This window comes from Vicia villosa, linkage group LG3 (assembly GCF_029867415.1).
Source record: "Vicia villosa cultivar HV-30 ecotype Madison, WI linkage group LG3, Vvil1.0, whole genome shotgun sequence".
Lineage (NCBI taxonomy): Eukaryota > Viridiplantae > Streptophyta > Magnoliopsida > Fabales > Fabaceae > Vicia > Vicia villosa.
In genome coordinates this window covers 142,397,930-142,421,044 of record NC_081182.1, presented here as the reverse complement: position 1 = coordinate 142,421,044, position 23,115 = coordinate 142,397,930, and the positions used below count along the sequence as shown (strand labels likewise).

Below are 23,115 nucleotides of genomic sequence, written 5' to 3'. Positions count from 1 at the left end.
GATGAAGGGAGAACAAAACCCTAGTTGATTGTTGCTTGTACTGATGAGTGATTTCTTGATTAAATCCCTGCTGAGTCACAAGTAGCAAACACAAACTATGCAATTTGTTAGAGATGCAAATGATGCATATGCAATGATATGAGGTGGTATCTTAGGTCAAAAATTGGGGTATGACAACATGGGCTGATCATGTCAAGAAGATCATCAGAAGCTTGCCAAGAAGATGGGGTCCTATGGTGACTGCTTTCAAAATTGCCAAGAATCTGAATGAGGTTTCTCTTGAAGAATTGATCAGTGCTCTGAGGAGTCATGAAATTGAGCTGGATGCTAATGAACCTCAGAAGAAAGGTAAGTCTATTGTATTAAAATCTAATTATAAAAAATGCACTAACGCTTTTCAGGCTGAAGAAGAAGATTCTGAAGAATCAGAATCAGAAGAAGAAGATGAACTATCTATGATCTCCAGAAGGGTAAACCAACTCTGGAAGAGCAAGCAAAGGAACTTCAGAGGCTTCAGAAGTTCAAAGAGATTTGAACGAGGAGAATCCTCTGGTGACAGAAGATCTGACAAGAAGAAGGTTGTCTGCTATGAGTGCAATGAGCCTGGACATTACAAGAACGAGTGTCCAAAACTTCAGAAGGAGAATCCCAAGAAGAAGTTTCATAAGAAGAAAGGTCTTATGGCAACATGGGATGATTCAGATTCAGAATCAGAATCAGACTCTGAAGGCGAGCAGGCAAACATTGCACTGATGGGCATAGTTGATGATGGATAAAAATCTACATCAGAATCAGATTCTGAAGAGGTATTTTCTGAACTATCTAGAGAAGAGTTAGTTTCCAGTTTAACAGAACTTCTGGAACTCAAGGCTCATCTTAGTATCAAATACAAAAAGCTGAAAAAGCTATTTGATTCTGAAACTAAGAAGCTGGAAGTGGAAATTTCTGAATTGAAGGAAAAAGTTTTAAAATTATCCAAAGATATTGGATCTCCTTCTGAATCAGAAAAATCCATTCCTAGTCTCAATCATATTCTGAAAGAATATGACTTGAGCTTCAGAAATTTTTTATCTAGAAGTATTGGCAGAAGTCATCTTGCTTCTATGATATATGGTGTTTCTGGAAACAAAAGGATTGGCGTTGGCTATGAGGGTGATACCCCATACAAATTTGAACCTGTAGATGATATGAAAATCACATACAAGCCATTGTATGATCAGTTCAAATATGGCCATTCACATGATATTAGGCTCACATCACATGCCAAAAGCTTTCATGCTACACACACTAAGAAGAATGTGACACAACCTAGAAAACATCATGCTGCTAAACCCAAAGAATATCATGTTGTACCTCCTGTTGTTTATTATGCTAAACCCAAGTTCAATCAGAACTTGAGGAAAACTAACAAGAAAGGACCCAAGAAGTTGTGGGTACCTAAGGAGAAGATAATTTCTGTTGCAGATATCCTTGGCAGCAAAGAAGACAAAGCACAACATGTCATGGTATCTGGACTCTGGGTGCTCGCGACACATGACGGGAAGAAGGTCTATGTTCCAAGACCTGGTGCTTAAGTCTGGTGGAGAAGTTAAGTTTGGAGGAGATCAGAAGGGAAAGATAATTGGCTCTGGAACCATAAGTATTGGTAACTCTCCTTCCATATCTAATGTACTTCTTGTAGAAGGATTAGCGCATAACTTATTGTCCATAAGTCAATTAAGTGACAATGGTTATGACATAATCTTCAATCAAAAGTCTTGCAAGGCTGTAAGTCAGAAGGATGGCTCAATCCTATTTACAGGAAAGAGAAAGAACAACATTTATAAGATTGATCTTTCTGATCTTGAGAAGCAGAAGGTGACTTGCCTTATGTCTGTTTCCGAAGAGCAATGGGTCTGGCACAGAAGATTAGGACGTGCTAGTTTGAGAAAGATTTCTCAGATTAACAAACTAAATCTGGTCAGAGGACACCCTAATCTGAAATACAAATCAGATGCTCTTTGCGAAGCATGTCAGAAGGGCAAGTTCTCCAAACCTGCATTCAATTCTAAGAATGTTGTTTCTTCCTCTAGGCCGCTAGAACTTTTGCACATTGATCTGTTTGGCCCAGTCAAAACAGCATCTGTCAGAGGGATGAAATATGGATTAGTCATCGTAGATGATTATAGCCGCTGGACATGGGTAAAGTTCTTAAAACACAAGGATGAGTCTCATTCAGTGTTCTTTGAATTCTGCACTCAGATTCAATCTGAGAAGGAGTGTAAAATCATAAAGGTTATAAGTGATCATGGTGGTGAATTTGAGAACAGATTCTTTGAGGAGTTCTTCAAAGAAAATGGTATTGCCTATGATTTCTCTTGTCCTAGAACTCCACAGCAAAATGGAGTTGTAGAACGAAAGAATAGGACTCTACAAGAAATGGCCAGAACCATGATCAATGAAACCAATATGGCTAAGCACTTCTGGGCAGAAGCAATAAATACTGCATGTTATATTCAGAATAGAATCTCTATAAGACCTATTCTAAATAAGACTCCTTATGAATTATGGAAGAACAGAAAGCCCAACATTTCATATTTTCATCCTTTTGGATGTGTTTGTTTCATTCTGAATACTAAAGATCATCTTGGTAAGTTTGATTCTAAGTCACAGAAATGTTTCCTTCTTGGATATTTTGAACGCTCTAAAGGCTACAGAGTATACAATACTGAAACATTGGTTGTAGAAGAATCAATCAATATCAGATTTGATGATAAGCTTGATCTTGAAAAACCAGAGTAGTTTGAGAATTTTGCAAATTTAGATATTGATATATCAGAAGCTGAAGAACCAAGAAGCAAAGTATCAGAAGCTGGAGAACTCAGAAGCAAAGGATTAGAAGATCAAGTTGCTGCATCTTTAGAGAATCTCAGAATTTCTGAAGAGCCAACAGTCAGAAGATCTTCTAGACTCTCCTCTGCTCACTCAGAAGATGTCATTCTTGGAAATAAAGATGATCCTATCAGAACCAGATCTTTTCTAAAGAAAGATAGTCAGAACAATTGATCAGAATCAGAAGATGAGAAGTTCTATCTTTCATCAGAAGCAAATTCTGTAACAGCTGTCATCAAGTGTTTTCTGATGGTGAACACGTGTTCACACGATAGGTAAAAGCGTGCTTAAAACTGATGGGACGCCGCCCTAGGTAACTGTGTAAATCATTTCAAATATCATGTTCTATCACCTAATGTCACTCATCATTTAATGTATTTGATTTCAATTGATTCTGTAATTGTTCATTCTCATAAATTAATTGCATTCTTTTTCAAATCCGCCCCTATATATTCATTTCAAATCATAACGTTTCTCTTTTTCGCTCTCATTCTCTCTCTTCTTGCATGCATTTTTGCAACTTGTTTGCCCTTTTCTCAAACCCTAAACGCAAACCCAGAAAAGTATCCAGCAATCTCAGTAGTGCTTTAATGGCTGCTTCATCATCTCTCAACATTGGTTCCTCTATTCCTCTACATCTTCAAGAAGAAGAACAACAAATTGTTCCAGTTATCTCTTGCTCCATTCCCAGAAATGAGTTAGAAGTAATCTGTGAATTAACGGTGGACTTTGATAGTCTTGAAAAACATGAGTTCCATCTAAAAGAGGATATGTTGTTTCAAGGATGGACTTCTTTGTTCTCTGAGTTCTGTGGACCTGTATACCCAGAACTAGTAAAGGAATTTTGGGTGCATGCTGTGGTTGCCCCTAAATCAATCTTGTCGTTTGTTCATGGAAGGTTTGTTGTTGTTACTGAGAACATCCTAAGAATGATGTTTGATCTAAAAACCCTGAAGGTGTGTATGAATTGGATCAAAGAGCAGATTGGGATGCCGTTCTGAATAAACTATACCCAGATGTAAAGAAAACTAAGCGTGTCAAAGACATGAAGGATCTCTACAAAATCTGGACCAAGATTCTTCTGGGGTGTTTCTATCACAGAAAATCAACCCATTTTGCAGATTTTGTCAACAAAGAGAAGCAATATATTCTGTACTGCATTGCCACCCAGAAGAAGGTCGATATTATCTTCATAATCTTCAATCATATGTGGAATGCTGTAAGGGACTCCAGAAATGCCTTCAGAGCGAAGAAAGGTAATATTATTCCTTTTGGAAGAATAATCACCAATCTTCTGATTCATACCAAGATTGTTGAAGACTTGGAAGCTCAAGGAGTTATCAAGGATCCTGTTACTGATACAGGAAGCTGCTTGAATGCTCACTCCTTGAGAAAGATGAATCTGATTCAAGCTGTTAGAGTCAATCCTCAACCTCTCCTAGGAGCAAGAAGCAAAAGAAATCCTGTTCTTGCTGAGTTTGAATCATTCTTCAGAAGTGAGCTGCCAGGAGTTAGGGCTAAATATCTTAACTCTCTCAAGGAAGATAAAGCCAAAGATGCTCCTGCTAAAGGTGATCGCAAGAAAGTTTCTACTTCCAGGCCTGCAGTTTCAGAAGATGTTTCAGAAGCTGCACCAGAAGCTGTAGTAAAGAAAGAAAGAAGGACAAAACGTAAGTTTGATCGCCCTTCTGTCAGTCAGGAGAAGGAAGTCCAAGAAGAAGCTGCTGCAGTAGTTGATGAGAATGCTGCTGGAAGAGAACAAGAAGGTGCTGAGAAGAAGAAGAAGAAGAAGAGAAAGTTGAAAAATAATAAGAATGTAGAAGATGGAAAGGATGTAGAAAAGAAGAAGAAAAAGAAAAGAAAATTAATAATAGTAGATTCGGAAGAAGAAGAAGAAGAAATTCCAGAAGCTGCGAATCAACAAGAAGTTGAAGATCAAGAAGCTGTGGATGGAGAAAAAGAAAGACTGGAAAATGCCAGAAGAAGAGAAATTTCTCTTGGGAAGGAAAAGATTGTGGAAGAGAAGAAGAACAAGAAGCAGAAAAGACTTGAGGCTGAATTTGAAGCTCTTCAGAAGATGTCCAAAGGTATACATCTTTTTGAACCTGTCTCTGTATCTGTTTTACATTCAGAATCTGTACCAACCGAAGCTCCGGTTAACCCTCAACCAGAAGTTCTACCAGAAACAGCCCCAACAAAAACACCTCAACTCACCCATGTTCTCAAACCTCCTTCTTCTCCCCAAACCAATGTTCTTACCCCACCTTCTTCACCTATCACAAATGTTCTCATTCCTTCCTCTCCGCCCACAACCAATGTTGCTTCTGATCATTCGTTTGAAACCCTCATTCTTAATATTCAACCCCTTCAAACCCTCTTTCCTCCTCACTCAAATATCTCCACTTCTCAACCTCCTCCTCATGCAAACTATGAACCCATTCCTTCTCCCTCACAAAATAATCCCTCCATCTCTAACCTTCCAAATTCTGCATCACATGAGCAATTGCTTCGTGATTGCAACTACACACCCATGCCTCGTCCTGAACCTGAGTTAGTGGTGTTAGAATCTAAGAATGAAGCAGAATCATCTCTTTGTCTCGATAGGGATCCTCAACCTTCTTTCCTTCTAAGACCATATTTCGCCATCACCAGACTCAAATCCCGCCGGGAATTTTCTGTTGGTGTACATTTTGAATTGTTAAATCTGAGATTTTAGACAGATTTAGAGACTTTGAAGGCAGCACATCATGCCAGGATGGATGATGTTGAACTCAGGAATCTCTGGAGGATGTTCAGAACACAGATGAACTATGAGTTCTGGAAGCTTCAGAAGATATGTGAATCAGAAGCCCCTGGTCATCTTGGAATTCTGAGATCCTATGAAGAGTTCTGGCACAGTCCCCTTGGAGGCAGGCATTGTTTTGAAGAGAAAGCTTTTGTTGATGAACTGGGAGAAGCTTCAAAAGCTGAACAAGAAGCACACTCTTGGGAGATCATTGTGTGGAAGCCTAAGTTTCCTGTTCTGACTGAAGATTCCCAATGGCTAATCCACTGGCTTAGAGCAAATTCTTCTGAGCAGGCTCCTACCATGTGTCGCACGCTCGCGAAAAATGAACAGAGTCGCCACCAATATATTTATCCCATAAGGGAAAGGAATACCAGGAAACCTAACAAAGGAAGGAACAGGGTCTTGCGACCAGAGAATCAAGGTACGGGAGTCGGTTACGCAAGGGGAAGGTGTTAGCACCCCTCGCGCCCATCGTACTCGATGGTATCCACCTATGTTTGTTTCTATCTAAAGGGTGTATCTATGTCTAAACCTATATGCGAATGAATGCAAAAGAAATACGGGGAAAAGAAGGAAATATTTACAAATGTGCTCGTTCAAGCCCCGCGACTTGATGCCTACGTATCCTTTTCAGGAATCAGAGCGCCGTAGTTCGGCTCCATAGTTTTGTTTGTTTTTGTGTTTTTTAGTTGGGCGGAGTTAACGCTCGCGCTCTTGCATCAGGGGACAGCCTAGGATGCAATAGCGCGGAGATAACAATGCCCTTAAGAAAGGAGAGAAGAGAGAGAGAGTTTGAGTGTTTCGAGGAAATCCCTAAAGCAACGGAAACTCGAGTTACTCTTTGGTTTGTGTTTTTTAGAATTTGGGAACTTACGCCTGAATGGGACCCTTAAGCAAGGGAGATCCAAGCACTCGAACATTCCCTTAAGCAAGGGACGTTCAAGCTTCCATTCCCTTTTTAAGAATTTTCACTTTGATTATTAGTGTTTTAAGTATTTTCTTTGTATTTTTTATAGGGATTTTATTTGAGTATTTATTAGATGTTTTATGTTGTAAAAGAAAAAGAATGAAAAAGTGGGGGACTAACCTAAGTATTAGCCTAATTGTTATTTACAAGTCTAAATCTAAAGTTATGAGAATATCTACAAAATAGGCCAAAAATATGGCCGAGAGCTAGCAACAAAATCACACAACAATTATACGAAGAAATAGCATGGAAATGATACGAAGGCAATTCAAACATTAGTGCAAAGTTCAACCAAAAATACTACTATTTTCATATGGTTTTTATGAAGGGAATTGAATTCCAATTAACCAAAAAAGAATTAAAAAGATAGCCTAAACTAATATTTTTATTGATCATTTTTTATGTCGAAATTAGTATTAAAGCCTAAAAGAAGATTAGCAATTTTTATTGTGTTTTTATTATCAAGAAAAAATTAATAAGAGAAAACCAAGTTAAAAATCTAAATTCTAATATGAAATGGTGTAAGTCAGGGGGGTGAGAAACTGAAAATGATGGTGCATGAGTAATTATGGGCGCTGGGCCCAATCAATAGCCCAACAGTTTTTCGTTTCAGATTTTCTTAATTTTCTAGTTTTATTCTACTAAATAAAATCAATTAATAACAAATAAAAATAAAAAATAAAATAAATATAAAAGGGGAATATCGGAAGGGGAAATTAGGGTAAAGCAGTGTACCGATTCATCTTCCCCTCACTCTCTCACTCTCGTTCTCTTTCCTTCTTACACGCGGCGGCGGCAAACTGCCCCTTCTTCTCCGATCAAAATATCGCCGGCCACCACAAAGACGAACACAACACAATGACTCTCTCTCGCCCCCCTCTCGTTCTCTGATTCAAACAAACTGACGTGCAGAAGGAGATTGGAGATTTAGAATACTAGAGGCGAAGATCGAGCAGCTCGATGCGGAGGAGGCGCGAAATAAACGCGATTAAGAGAAGAAGATGATTGTTCAGGTAAACTTCTTCTCGAATCTTCCGATTTTCTTCTCTTCTTCTTCTTCTTCTATCTCTTTTTGTTTTTTTTTTCTTCTGCGTGCAATTTCTGTATGATGCGTGTTGTTGAGTTGTTCTTGCGAGTAAGATTGAGTTGCAGAGAGATTGAGCGTTGAGAGGAGTGAGAATGAATCAGTGAAAAGGCGTGGGATGATGAAGTGGTGGCGGAGATGAGTGGTGATGAATGTTGCAGAGAGAAATGAAGTGTGTAAGGTTGAAGATGGTGGTTATGGCGTATGTTATGGTGGAGAGAAGGATGATGAAGATGATTGAAGGGATGCGTGTTTAGTGAAAGTCAGAGAGAGTTGAAGGGAGAAGATGAAGAAGATGGTGATGGAGATGAGGTTATGAAGATGGTGAAGGTGAGAATGGAGAAAGTGGCGTGTGTAATGGTGGAGAATGAGTGTGTGAAAATGGTGTGTGAATGTGGAATCCGAGTGGAAGAGGATGAAGTTCTGTTTATATAGATTGGGAGGGAGAGAATTCAGTTAGAGGTGAGTGGATGAGAGCCCTTGGATTGAGAAAATCTGTTATGAATTGGAGGGTGAGGATTTATTCGGTTATAGTTAGTTTTAATTCTGTTTTGGTGGTTAAATGCTGGTTATGAATCTGTTAGGTTAGTTAGGTTATAACTGTTTGATGAGGTAGTTAGTTGAACTGGCAAATGATTGGTTAAATTGTTTTTCTGTTATGACAGTTATGATAGGTAGTTAGAAGTTGGTTAAAACTCCTATTGAAGTTAGCTAGCAAAAGTGATTAGAGCTTACGTGCGAATACTTAGCTGGTGTGAATAAGAATAGTTAGGGCATAAGGTTCCACTTGAATTCAATAGTGCAGGGTGATGTTAATGTATTTTTCTTCTGCATTTTCAATTTTCTTTGCTTGGAGCCTGAACTTCTGGTCGAACTATTATGCAGGTATGTAGCGGTCTACGGCGAACTCTTGCTGGAGGTGTGTATGCAGGGTAGTGGAAACAACTAGCAGAGTAGGTTTAGCTGACAGTTAGGAAGCTGTTGGAATTTTCATGAAGAGCTCGACTCGGTTACGAATGGACCGTTGTTTGAGATGGTATTGAATGTTTATTTGTTTTTTGGAAATGAATTGACTGGCCATTGGAAATGAAATGAAATGAATTGAGACAGTACTGACAGTTAGTGAATGTTAGGGTTGTATGCTTCAGCTGATGTGAGTATAGTGTTCTTTTTCTCCGAATGCATGGCTTGCGGTTTCTTTATGAATATGTATGTGTATGTGTTATATGGATAAAGTATGAGTCAATTGTTTGTGCAGAGCTGTAGTAGGTCTTATCTATGGAGTTATGGTGTGGATTGAAGACTCATGTGAATGATTGGCTTTGTTTTGGTTGTTGTAAAACTGGCAGTATAATTGGCTCTGTTTTGAATTAGTAGTGCTGTATGTGTAAGGTACATGGCTGAACTGAGATGTTTGCATTGATTTTGAATAATATGGGTATGGATATTGCAGGGAGCTTGGTCTATATGCTGCAGGTTTGGACATGGTATATGTGGACTATTTTGGAGAACTTGTAAGTTTTCTTTAGGTTTTGTAGTGTGCATAGCTGGTATCTTATGATATATGAGAATTGATGTATGGTTTTATGTTGCAGATGTTTGGAAATGCAAAGAAGAAATTGAAGGTGGCATGGAATGGTTTAAGGATCTAGCAAGAGTGATGCTGCTGATGTTGAAATGGGTGGAATGGTATGCTTTGTATGGTGATTGATTCATGGTTTGAATGTTTGATGTACAGGCTGCTGGTATGATTTAAAAATGCTTTTGAATTTTGTAAGAATTGAATCATGTATGCATAATAACTGTGGCTGAATTAGATTGGACTGTTAGTGACTGGATCTGAACTGGTTTTCCTTTTTTGTATTGATGCAGGGCTGCCATTCTTTTTTGTTATGAGCTTTGTTTCTAATTTAATGGCGAGGCTGAATTGGTTTTATGTGCAGGGTTGATTTGAAACTTTATTCTGAATTATGCAGATGCAGCATTTGTCAAGTGCAGGGCGGTTTGGTTTCAGTTGTCTTTATGCAGCTCCGATTATTCGCTAAGTATGCACAGGCTGTTTGATACCGATCCTGATTGATTGCCGCAGGTTGTAAAGTGCAGATTTGAACATGTGGATTCGTCTTGGTAAATGACGGAATGTCTTTGTGCAGGTTCGAATGAAGCACGGCTCGAAGACTTGAATCATGACTATGGTGCACTGATGGAGAGTGTATAGGGATGACTTGAAGAGTAGAACACTTGCAGGAGGGTAGATTCTTAGGGAGTCAGTAGGAGTCTAGGTAGAATTCAAGGACACTGATGAAATTTTTGTAATTTGAATATGAATTTTGTAATGAATTTTGTGATGATATTGTATGAAGTGTATGAATGTTTATGTACATGGACTTCGGATCCTTTGAATGTGTAGGTTTTAAATGAATGAATGGTGAACTTGTATGATGCAAACCATCCTTGACATGCACCTTGAATCATATTCAGATGAAATCTAGATCAGAACTCATACGTGCACTCCTTAAATCCCACCCTTGTGTGCATCTCAATTTTCTATAAGTTGAAACAAACTTGACCTCATATGCCATTACTTGGATCCAGAGTTTGAGTTCACTCGTATTTTGAAACAAAACACCTGATAAGCGCACCTCTTTAACTTTGATGGAGTCAACCCTTTTTCAATTGTATCATGATGTATGCCTTATAACTTACAAGCCAAAATATCAATTTGGTGAGCCATACTCTTCTTGTCCAGCCAAAGTTCCTTTTCAATTGTTGGATATAACCTCAGATGAAAATCAAGTTCAAAATATTGAAGGAAAGATGTTCAGGATAGCCCTAAGACCAAACTCATACATAAGGGATTGAAATCCCAATGCCACCGTTCCATGTTCAAAGAAGAACCAGATGAACCAGTCTATGTACACCTCAAAACCTTATGAAACCTTAACCATTCAAGATCCTTGATCCCAATGCCCATTTTATTGATTAATGAATGTATGATATGTTAGATGACCTAATGGGAGGTATGTACATGAGATGCGAAGCTAAAGCCAGTTAGAAATTAAAGGGTAGGACAAATTTGGGGTATGACACCATGGCTGTTCCTGATGCTGTCTATCATCCAGTCGATGCTGCTCCCATTCCTCCAAAGAATCTGGCTGAGATTCTTCAAGCCCTGGAGAATGGAGTTTCTGATCTTCCTACTCCAGAATATGATGAAGATGCTTCTATGGAAGAAGCTGATGCTGAGAATCAATCTTCTGAGAAAAGTCCTGTTGCTGGTGGTGAAACTTCTGGTGAATCCTCTCGTCTGGAGAAGACTTTGGAGGTTCTTCAACAGAATCAAGATGTCCTTGCTTCTCGCCTGGATAAGCATGATCAAGCACATGAAGAGTTCAGAGACTTCATAAAGAAGCAAAATGAAAGCACTGCTGGGATTCATGACATGCTGGCCAAGATTATGTCTAAGCTAGGCTAGTCGTAATCTTTTGCGTCTTAGTTGTCTCCTTGTTCTTTCATCTGTCTTTCTGCATCTCTTGTTGTATCTTTTGATAATCTTCTGATGAAATCAATGAATTTTCTTCTTTTCTCTCATATTGTTTGCTTTTGATCTGAATCTTTTATGCTTTTTGATGTTATGACAAAAAGGGGGAGAAATGTGATAAATGATCTGATTTATATTATCAGTTGCTAGGAGTAAGTCTCCACATTTCTAACAGAATTTGCAAGTTCTATGTCTTTGAGTTTTTTTGCAGGATTGAAGACATTCTAAAAAGCTCAACATGAGAAGCAAAGACATGGTGAAAAGCAATTCTATAAAGAAACAAGCTCATGGAAATTGAAGCAAGCTGAGTGTTGTGAAGCTTCAAGATTAGAAGCAAGAAGGAAGAATGTTATGATATTCTTGTGATAGAATATGCTCTAAAACATTCTTACTCTTTATATGTTCTGATACATTTTTTTTTCTATGTGCTCTGATACATATTTTATGTTCTGATGCATTTTATGTGTTTTGATACATAGTATATGCTCTGAAACATATTTTATGTTCTGATTCATTCATGCTCTGATTTTTTGTCATTTAGTTTGTTCTGAAACATTTCAGGATGTAGAGATGCTCTGATGATGCTCTGTTACATTCAACAATGTTTTGATACAATCTAGCATGCAATGATTCAAGAAGAAATTCAAAGCTCTGAAGCTGTCCTATGGAAGCAAGAAGCAGAAGCTCTGAATGTTCTGAAGATCTAAGCATATGTGATCGTCTCAACTGAAATGGAAAATACTCAGGGAAGTCCTTTATTTATAAATTTCTTCAAGTAATTATTTCAGGGGGAGATTATTTATCTCAGGGGGAGATTGTTAATCTCAGAGGGAGACATATTCACACACATGTTTATATGCTTATGCTATAACTGTGTAATTGTCTTTAGCCGTCTGATATTCTGATTGCAAATTCATATCATTTATATATGTTTTTGTCATCATCAAAAAGGGGGAGATTGTTAGAACAAGATTTGTTCTGATCAATATTATTAGTTTTGATGATAACAATGTATATGAATTTTGTTTGAGATAATGTGATACTCTAATTCTATGCAATTTCCATTTCAGGAAATATATAAAGAGTATGCACAAAACCAGCGCAAGAAGCACTGACTCAGAAGGTTCAAGTATGCAACATCAGAACATGCTCTCGCAAGACATCAGAAGATGGTCAAGCAGAATCAGAACATGGTCTATTGAAGCATCAGAAGAACTTGTGATCAGAAGCAGAAGCACTTCAAGGTCAGAAGACAAGAAGATGCTCTGCACCAAGCTGTTTGACTCTGATGATATTCAAACGTTGTTTACACAAACATCAGATCAGAAGCAAGTACAAGATAGCAGGCTACGCTGACTGACAAAAGGAACGTTAGAAGCTATTAAAGGCAACGTCAGTTAAAGCAGGAAAAGCAAGGCTCGAGGTAGTTGACAAAAGAGTGAAACATTAAATGCAATGCTGTACGCATCACGCAACGCATTAAATGCTCCCAACGATCATCTTCTCAAACGCCTATAAATAGAAGTTCTGATGAGAAGCTAAAATCAACACTTGGCGCAAACATACAGTAACGCTGTCAAATTCTAAAAGCTCTCAAATTTCATCTTCAACCTCACTTCATTACTGTTGTAATATCTTAGTGAGATTAAGCTTAAACTTAAGAGAAAAATCACAGTTGTGATAATAGCTTATTATGAAGCATTGTAACTCTTATAAGAATTTGTTTACATTCATTTGTAAGAACTAGAGGAGATCAAGTTGTGATAGGATTCTCTAGAAAGTCTTAGAGGGTATCTAAGCATTGTGTTCCTAGAGTGATCAGGTTGTGATCAGAATACTCTAGAAGACTTAGAGGTTATCTAAGTGGAAAACAATTGTAATCTTGTGTGATTAGTGGATTAAATCCTCAGGTGAGGTAAATCACTCCAAGGGGGTGGACTGGAGTAGTTTAGTTAACAACGAACCAGGATAAAAATTATTGTGCAAATTGTTTTTATCTTAAGAGTTTTAAAGTTACACTTATTCAAACCTCTCTTTCTAAGTGTTTTTCTATCCTTCAGACTCTTGGTTCTTAAGTGAGTTGGAAAATTGCATATAAAAACCATAAAATATTCCTATTTTTGGATCAAATCTCTTTCTAATCAATCTTCATATTGTTTCAAACTTTTGAATCAATTTGGATTGATCAAATTTTTGATGAATGAATTATATAATTTTATTTTATTTAATTGTGATTTTATTTGATTTATTTTGAATTTTAATGAATAAAATCAAATATAAATAAAATAAAATCATTAAATAAAATTTATATGACCATTGGGCCTTTCATGAGCTTGGAATCACGTGGACAATTCAAATTTATGGGCCCAATACTTAAAAGTATGAATTTCATCAATTAGGGTTTCACACTTTTCTTGACTTTTGGCCAACTTCTAACAATCATAACTCTCTCGATTTTTATCCTATGGAGATGATCTAATACTTTTTGAAAAGCTTAAGATGTCCTCTACAACCCACTTTGGAACATTTTTTGTATTTGGAGATTTTATCTTGATGATATTGGTCCTGACAAAAAACAACTTTTAAGAGGACCTGTAATGTTTTGGCTCATATCTCTCCAAATATGCATTTCTTGGTCTTGGGCCCAGCATCAAAGTTGTAGAGAATTGAATTTCCTTGAGAATGAGATTTGGTTGGACAATTTTTGATGAACCATTTGAGAGTTATGGCTGGTCAAAGTTTAGTTGACTTTCTCCTTCAAAACCCTAATTTGGAAAGTTTGACTTTTGTTGATTTCTGAGCTTTACTTGATGAATCATGATCAACCCTTTATCAAATGATGAATATAACCTCAAAATGTTGATGTTGACAAAAAATCAGGAGTTTTGACTGTAAGTTGAACATAGTTGATTTTCAGGTCAAACTAGTCGACTGTTGGTCATTTGAGATTTTGACTGGGCATTCTTGTGAATCAAAGGTTGATACTTGGTATGAGGATTCCTGGAAGCATAAGAATCCCTATGAAATCCACTTGTGGCCTTAGGACCGGATTCTGCCTTGAGGGAAGCAAAAACCCTAGTTGGGGGTTGATTGCTTAGGAGAAGGATAAATATGCTTGCTTCTTGTACCAATTTGAACAATTGGAGATCTTAATTCCTAAACCAAATTATTTTGAAATATGGTGGGCAAATTATAGGGTATGACAGCAGCACCGTATCAATCTTAGAAGGATCCACGACAATACCACCGCTAGAAATCACGTGGCTAAGGAATCTCACTTCCTTTAACTAAAATTCACACTTCGACAGTTTAGCAAAAAGCTTTTTCTCCCTCATCACCTGTAATACAATCTTCAAATGTCTAACATTCTCTTTGTCAAACTTAAAATATATCAGAATGTCATCTATGAATACTACCACAAACTCATCTAGATATTAATGAAAGATTTCATATATTCCATGAAGACACCTGGAATATTAGACACGCCAAAAGGCATCACAGTATACTCGTAGTGCTCATACCTTGTCCTGAAATCCGTCTTCGAGATATCATCTGGTTTAACTTAAATCTGATGATAACCTAAACTCAAATCAATCTTACTGAACACACTAGAACCTACTAACTGATCTATCAAATCATCAATTCTTGAAAGTGGGTACTTATTCTTAATAGTCACTTTATTTAACTGCTTGTAGTCAATACATAACCTCATACTTCCATCTTTCTTCTTGACTAGCAGCACTCAAGCACCCCACGGGGAAACACTTGGCCAAACAAATTCCTTTGCTATCAATTCCTCTAATTTTTTCTTTAGTTCGCCCAACTCTAAAGCCGACATCTTATAAGGAGCCATGGACACCAGACCTATACCTGGAACTAAATCAATAGCAAATTCTATTTCACGTTTTGGAGCTAATCACTACGCTGCCTCAAGCATTCATTTCTAATCATCCACCCCTTCGATTTCAAAACTTGCATTTTCATCACATTAAAGTTACTTCCCAAAGGGTACAACGCCATCTACGAATATACACTTAGCACAAAGGCGATCATTTCTGATAAAGACTCTTGAATGGGGAAACCACGTCCAGAGGGTTTTCTTAAATAGGGGCATACAAACAAACATCCTATTAACTAGGGGCATTCTTCCTAAGGTTCAATTGACTTGGGTCATATCTCGAAGCAGTCTCAATCATCATGTCAAGCATGGGATAAAGTCAAAATGGATAGAAAACCATGGATAACCCCCATATCTGGGAAGTCAGGGGCACACCCTTCAATCTAAACGTCAAAGCATATGACAAGGTTATTTCCTGGGGCACTTCCCTCATAAGCATCTTTTTCCACAAAAATACTGGGGCAATGGATATCAAATCCGTAAGACGTACAACAAAAGGAAAATGCGTCTTCATACTTTGCAACCCCGAATCAATCTTTCTCCTAACTACGATCTGCAAAAAAAAAAGGTATTGGAAAATCGTGCTAGCATCCAACAACCTTACAACATTAGCAAACTATATCCGCTTTGGTTATCAACAACCTATCATTGAAGCATCATGCAAATACATATAAGTCATGCATTGCATACATTGGCAGATACATTACATCACACCTTTTATAGGTAGTCTTCTTTAAGACAAATCCTACGATCCTTTTTAGGAACCTTTTCAGGTAGTCTTTTCTAAGACATTCATCATCCTTTCTAGGAACCACTTCAGGCAGTCTTCTTTAAGACATTCCATTTCCAAGAACCTTTTTAGGTAGTCTTCTTTAAGACATTCTACAAACCTTTTTAGGTAGTCTTCTTTAAGACATTCCATTTCCAAGAACCTTTTTAGGTAGTCTTCTTTAAGACATTCTACAAACCTTTTTAGGTAGTCTTCTTTAAGACATTCCATTTCCAAGAACCTTTTTAGGTAGTCTTCTTTAAGACATCCTACAAACCTTTTTAGGTAGTTTTCTTTAAGACATTCTTTTCTAAGAACTTTCCTAGGTAGTCTTTTCTAAGACATTCGTTTGCCCTTTCCAAAAACCTTTTTAGGTAGTCCTTTTGGACATCTTTCAACCTTTCCAGACGGTCTTCTTCAAGACATCCCTTATCCTTCGCTAAAAAAAAAAAAAACCTTTTCAGGTAGTCTTCTTTAAGACAAAATTTTATCCTTTCTAAAAACCTCTTCAGGTAGTCTTCTTTAAGACAAATTCTCATATCCACTCCAGAAGCCTTTTTCAAGTAGTCTTATAGATGACATTATTTCGTTCCCACTCATTACATCAATCAACATATGCATGAGCATACGCATTATCCCATACATCTAAACATCCAATTCAAAACTCTGGTGCTAAGCTACATTGTCCAGCTGTTTTCCGGTAGCCTTACCGATGCCGGTAACCTTACTGAGATTTATTTTCCAATCACCCGATTGATGTTTTCCGGTAACCTTACCGATGCCAGTAACCTTATTGAGGTATTCTCTCCAATCACCTGATTGATGCTTCCCGGTAACCTTACCGATGATAACAATCTTGTTGTTCATTTCATGCATCAGCATACATACATACGCACTAGCATATGCATATCATCTAGCGCATCCAAATCCTTACAAAGTCCAGTTCTCGTCCTGGCAAATCGTTACAAATCCAGTTCCCATCTGGTAGTCAGTTCCCGTCTGACTGTTATATCGAAATCCAGTTCCCGTCTGGTAGTCAGTTCCCGTCTGACTGTTACATCGAAACCCAGTTCCCGTCTGGTAGTCAGTTCCCGTCTGACTGTTACGTCAAAATCCAGTTCCCATCTCGTAGTCAGTTACCGTCTGACTGTTACACCAGCCCAGTTTCCAACCCTCATGTTGTGATAAATGTATTTTCTCCGACCCTTGAGTCGTGAGTTTCCAAACAAGTGAATCTTTTTCATACAGGCAAACAGTCTTCTATACAGGTAAATTTGTCCAAACCGGGGCAAGTGGATCCCATGGGTGCAGGTGAGCTTGCTAGATCTATATCAAGTGATCCTTTTGGGGATTAATCAAAACTACGATAGCAAGTAGGTATGGCTAACTGTGACGACTTACTAGAGCTGGTAAGTGGGCCACACCATCTGCGATAAACTTGCTGAAACTACGATAGTGAGTAGGTACGGTCAACCGCGACGACTTACTGAATAGTAAGTGGACCTTACCATCTACGATAAACTCGCTCCAACTACGATAGTAAGCAGGTATGGCTAACTGCGACGACTTACTAGAACTATAGTAAGTGGGTCATACCATCTACGATAAGCTTACTCAAACTACGATAGCAAGGGGGTATGGCTAACTGCGACGACTTACTAGAGCTATAGTAAGTGGGCCACACCATCTACGATAAACTTGCTGAAACTACGATAGTAAGCAGGTACGGCCGACCGCGACGACTTACTAGAACTATAGTAAGTGGGCCCTACCATCTACGATAAGCTTACTCCAACTACGATAGTAAGTAGGTATGACTGACCGCGACGACTTACCAGAGCTATGGTAAGTGGGCCACACCATCTGCGACAGACTTACTCGAACTACGATAGGGAGTGGGTATACCAACTGCGACGACTTACTAGAACTATAGTAAGTGGGTTACCTACGAACTGCAAACCCTTCAGCACTACAACAAGTTAATTATCTTCTACGTATCATTCATCACGTTAGTCCCTTGGCAGTGATCTCCTTCAGATCATCTCGCTGATTAATATCACGTTAGTCCCCTGGCAGTGATATAAAGCTACGTCTCTTTGCAAATAGGGATTTATTTTCCCTGATCACAAGGTTTCTCAAACAGTTCTTCAATTGGGTTTATCACGTTAGTCCCTCGGCAGTGATCTTCTTCAATAACAAACAAGGTTCTATTTTTCTTTTCCAAAAGTTACTAACTTCAACTAACATACTGACAATCATGCATCATTTAATTAACATACCTCATTCATACATAATGCATATACATACATTACTCTCATTTATTTTTGAGAAGCTTACTGCATCATACATTACATGCATCATAACATTGCATAAAATTAAGATTGCCTTTTCAGACCATGCTTCAACCATAACACGTGGTTCCTTCCAAAAAAAGCATCTGCGTCACATTCTAGAAAAGAGAGGGGTATTCACCTTGGATGGCATCTTTAAGCCCATCTCCCACGGAACTTTTTCTCAGCAAATGCAAATTTCAGGGCATTTCAGTGTTCAATCATCTTCTACCTTTAGATCACGATAGGCAGACGTGCCTATCTGACTCTTCAGGCTTAAGAAGATTGAACAGGGGCAGCTGTCATACCCCAAAATTTGCCTTCATATAATCAGAAATGTCATTTATTTCGATTAGATGACGTGGCACATTTGGTAAGAATGTAAGGTTTGCAAGTACAGGGTCTCAGGTTCAAGTCTCACTTCTAACTTTTCTCCCTTAATTTGTTTTTTAATTCTAGTTGTAATTTTATTTTTATTTTTATATTTAAAAATCATAAAAAATATTTTTTTAATCATTTAATTTTTAATTTCGTATTATTTAATTAAACATTTACAAAAAATATTTATTTTTCACTTTTCTCCATTTTTATGCTTTTATAGTCACAAAAAAAAATATAATAATAATAGTTTTTCCTTAACTTTTGGTCCAAGTCCATTAGCATTAAAACTTATTTGATTTGATTCTCTTTATTTTTAGATAAAATCAAAACAAATAATTTGGTTATGTTAATAGTCTTAATGTTAATTTATTTTTTCTATTTTTAATTTAACCTAATGCACTAATATAAATAGGACTATTTTATACATATTTGAGGGAGGCCAATTGACACTGTACAGAACCTTATTTCCTCCTCTCTCTCTCTCACGAAAAACCTACTTTACACATAAAAACCCACAACTAAACCTCTTGTTCTATTTTTTCCAGCATTGCTCATACACAGATGTGCCATTCACGTTTTTTCCAGTAAAAAAAAAATCACAACACTAACCTACATAGCCTTCAACCTACATTCCTTTTTTTTCAAGACCAATAGCATCACCAAGTTATCACCTTTTCATAAGATCTGCAGCTTTCTTATGCACTAACACCATAAATTCATAAACTCCAAATTTCCACACCATTCTAAGTTCTAACCATAATACAAATCTCTCAAACCAAATTCCAATTGAAATCTAATAAACATTAGTATAATTGGTACAAGGTGTGTTTTTTTGCAGGAAAAAGAGAAAGGAAGAAGCAATGAGGTTCCGACCACACACCATCCCAAGTCCGCTCCACCGGTGAACCGCACATCAACCGTACACCACTGCGAAGATCCAACCATGGAGATCGTCCCCGACGACGCTTCGAACATTGAATCTTCACCATCTCATCAACGGTGAAACTACGAGATCGGAATTCGGAAGTAGGAGAGAAAAAGAAGAGAAGCAAATCCGGTGAATACCAGAACAACCGCGCCGTCGCTGTGTAGTACACAAACCATCACGAAACCGAGATCGATAGCGCAAGAAGTCCGATATTTCCGATCAGCAGAAGCTTCGAACAGGTACGCGATAATGTTGTTCTATCGATATTGAGGTATTTGGGTTTTCGTTCATTTGCTTGAAAGAGAAAAGAATCGCATATTGATTTATGTTTTCTTTGATTTTTTTGCAATATATTCTATTTGTTTTTTATATTTTACTTTGATAAAAAAAGGGGCAAACAGGGCGGTGATGTTACTGTTTTTATGTGTTCTTGTTTTTTTATTATTCTATTATTCAAAATTAGAGTTAGGATTATACTAATACTAATTATTAAGTTTATACCATCTCCTGCAACTCCATTATTTGTTATAATTAATTTTGTGATGTTTTAGTTCTATTATTTAATTTAATTAACCATTTTGTCTAACTAGTTAGAATAATTAATCTATATAATTTTATTTAGTTAATTTTTCTTATTGAAAAAATATGCGTGACATTAAAAAGTACAAAAATATAAAAAATTTCGCTAATACTAAGAACAATAAGAATACAAAAAATTAGTTAATTTCTTAATTAGCCTTATTAGATTAATTAAGTTTTATTAGGCTAGTTTCTCTAAATTAACTTAGTTTACGCCATTATATTAAATTAATTCAGGTCTATTTGTATCATTAAAAAAAATTCAATTAAAATAACAGTTTATTTTGCTAAATGGTTTTAACCAAATCTATTGGTTACGATGATTAGCATTTCTCCTTATCAATTCGTTATTATTTGTAATCGAATCTATCGATTATGAGGGGTAACGATAAACTAATAAATTAATTAGTTAAAATACCTCAATTTGCTAAAAGTGATAATCGAATCAATCGATTAGAATTGCCAGCAATTCTCTACTAATCTATTAATTATGGTGATCAAATCTATTGATCATTGCGATTAATAGTGCAAATTAAAATTAGGGTTGTACGCCCAAAGCCTAAAACACTTCCCAAATCTAAAACATTCAAAACACTTCAAATCAAACTACGGATTTTCATCCTTATTCAAAACTACGATAGGCCATTCAAAAAGCCTCAAAACCATCTCAAATCAAATTTCAACTCTAAGGGCGTACAACCCTTCCCCGAACTACGCTGACTCTGATTCTCCTTAAGGAGATACGTAGGCACTTGGCAACAAGGCGAGTCCCCTTCCTCCAAATCTTAATCATGTCTTTAACCCTATTAATTGTTTGTTACCTTTCTTTATGTTTTGCCATAACCCTTATCTTTGCAATGTTAACCTTTAGGAAAGGGTTGAGGGTGCCTAACACCTTCCCTCGACCTGAATATAGTATCTTACCCTGATCTCTATACTGCGTAGGGTTTCCTATTCGCCCTTCACAATAGGTGGCGACTCTCTTAGTCTTAATTTTTCGGCAGGTTGCTACAGAATCCTCCGTTCCGCTTAAAGCAAACACTCGGCCATTAGTCTTGGCGGCGGCAGCATCCTTCTTTGGCTTCTGGAACTAGGTACTGATATGACCATGTTCTCCATAATTAAAACAAGTCGGGCCATCGTTTTTACATTCAGAAGCACGATGATTCGGATGACCATATTTATAACATCGGACAGAAGCGGGAGCTCCTCCCCCACTTGGCTTCTTCCCATCAAAAGCTTTTTGCTTCCCTTTGTTAGCAGGAGCACTATAAGGCTTAGCACGGTCTTTGTTCCTTCCCTTCTTTTCATTGTGACTCTTATAATATACTGAATGAGCCATGTTGTCCTCTTCATAGATCCTACAGCTATTCACCAACTCAAGAAATCGCCGTATCTGCTGATACCCTATGGCTTGCTTGATTCCAAGACGCAGCCCATTCTCAAACTTGATACACTTAGAAAACCCAGCAGTCTCTACACTATAGTGTAGATAGAACTTCATAAGTTCCACGAACTTAGCAGCATACTTCACAACAGTTGAAATCCCTTGTTTTAGTTCATGGAATTCCATCTCTTTCTTGCCCCGAACATCCTCTGGAAGATACTTTCTCAAGAATCCTCTACTGAATACAGCACGAGTAATCACCTCACCTACAACCTCCAATCTCTGACAAGTGTCAAGCCACCAGTCATCAGCCTCTCCAGCCAGCATATGAGTACCATATTGTACCTTATGCACTGCAGAGCAATCCATTACCGAAAAATCCTTTCGATCTCCTTGAGCCAATCTTGCGCTCCATCGGGATCGTACTTACCCTTGAAAGTAGGCAGGTTCTCCCTTTGAAACATGCTCAAGCTATGAGATTCGTCATTCACACTAGTGTTAGGCTGATTCTGCACAGCCTCTAAGGCAGGAGCAATTGCAACATCGTTTCTTCCAGCCATACTCTGTTCTTCTCACGACCAATAACAAAGTTAGAATAAACACTGACAGTATTCCGCTATCATACTAATAGACTTAATAATATGGCCGAACGGATCGACCTGCTCTGATACCACCAATGTAACACCCTTCTACCCAACATATAATTTGTGAGTAATTTAAATTAATATACTAAAATACAAGCAATCACAACGGCGTCACATTGTCATAAAACATTATATATATATATATATATATATATATATATATATATATATATATATATATATATATATATATATATATATATATATATATATATATATATATATATATATCATCCTGCTCCATAACACGGGTTCTCAACATAGTGAAAATTAAACTTCCTTTGAAACTTCGATATAAAATTCAAATATTAAGCAGCGGAATCTTAGTATTAATATAAAATAACAATTATCCATCATGTTTCATCATTCGTGATTTAAATCTCAAAATCGACTTCAAAACATTAACGGTAACTCATAGATCATGTTCTCAAATAATTAAAGTATTCCAATCATATGATCCCAACCTGATGTTACATATCAGAGCAAGAACCTTTATTCAACAAAAAAACTAAATGACTCCGGAGCTATACTTACTCCTTAATAAACTAGTCCTAATCACCTGCACATTACCCACATGGAGGTAACATTCAAACACAAAAGGTGAGTAATCACAAACATTACAAAAGATATATATAATAGGCATAGCATTTATTAACGGTAATACCATCACCACATCATGTACACACAACATCACTAAGACATCAATTCACATCACAATATCATCAAAACATCTTTTACACCAATCATCATGCAAGTACGCAAACTATGGAATATAACATCACTTATTCATGCATGTAGTACCAAAATATCATTGATGAAATTAAGTCATCTACCTTTAAAGATCCCCACCAATAGGATCAATTCTCACTTGGAACTAGAGCGCATCTTATAACGCACACAATCCGCACAATGGGATTGATTCCACCACTAGACCGAAGTCCTACAAAT

At 37.2% G+C, this 23,115-nt stretch overlaps 1 protein-coding gene across 1 annotated transcript; it reads right to left on the bottom strand.

The window, feature by feature from the left end:
• Positions 1 to 21,226: 21,226 nt before the first annotated feature.
• Positions 21,227 to 22,083, bottom strand: LOC131659091 (uncharacterized). Its single transcript, XM_058928330.1, has 2 exons — positions 21,954 to 22,083; positions 21,227 to 21,876 (listed from the first exon to the last, which is right to left on the bottom strand). Exons 1-2 carry the CDS (start codon positions 22,081 to 22,083, stop codon positions 21,227 to 21,229), a joined length of 780 nt encoding a protein of 259 aa, XP_058784313.1.
• Between the last annotated feature and the right edge of the window lie 1,032 nt (positions 22,084 to 23,115).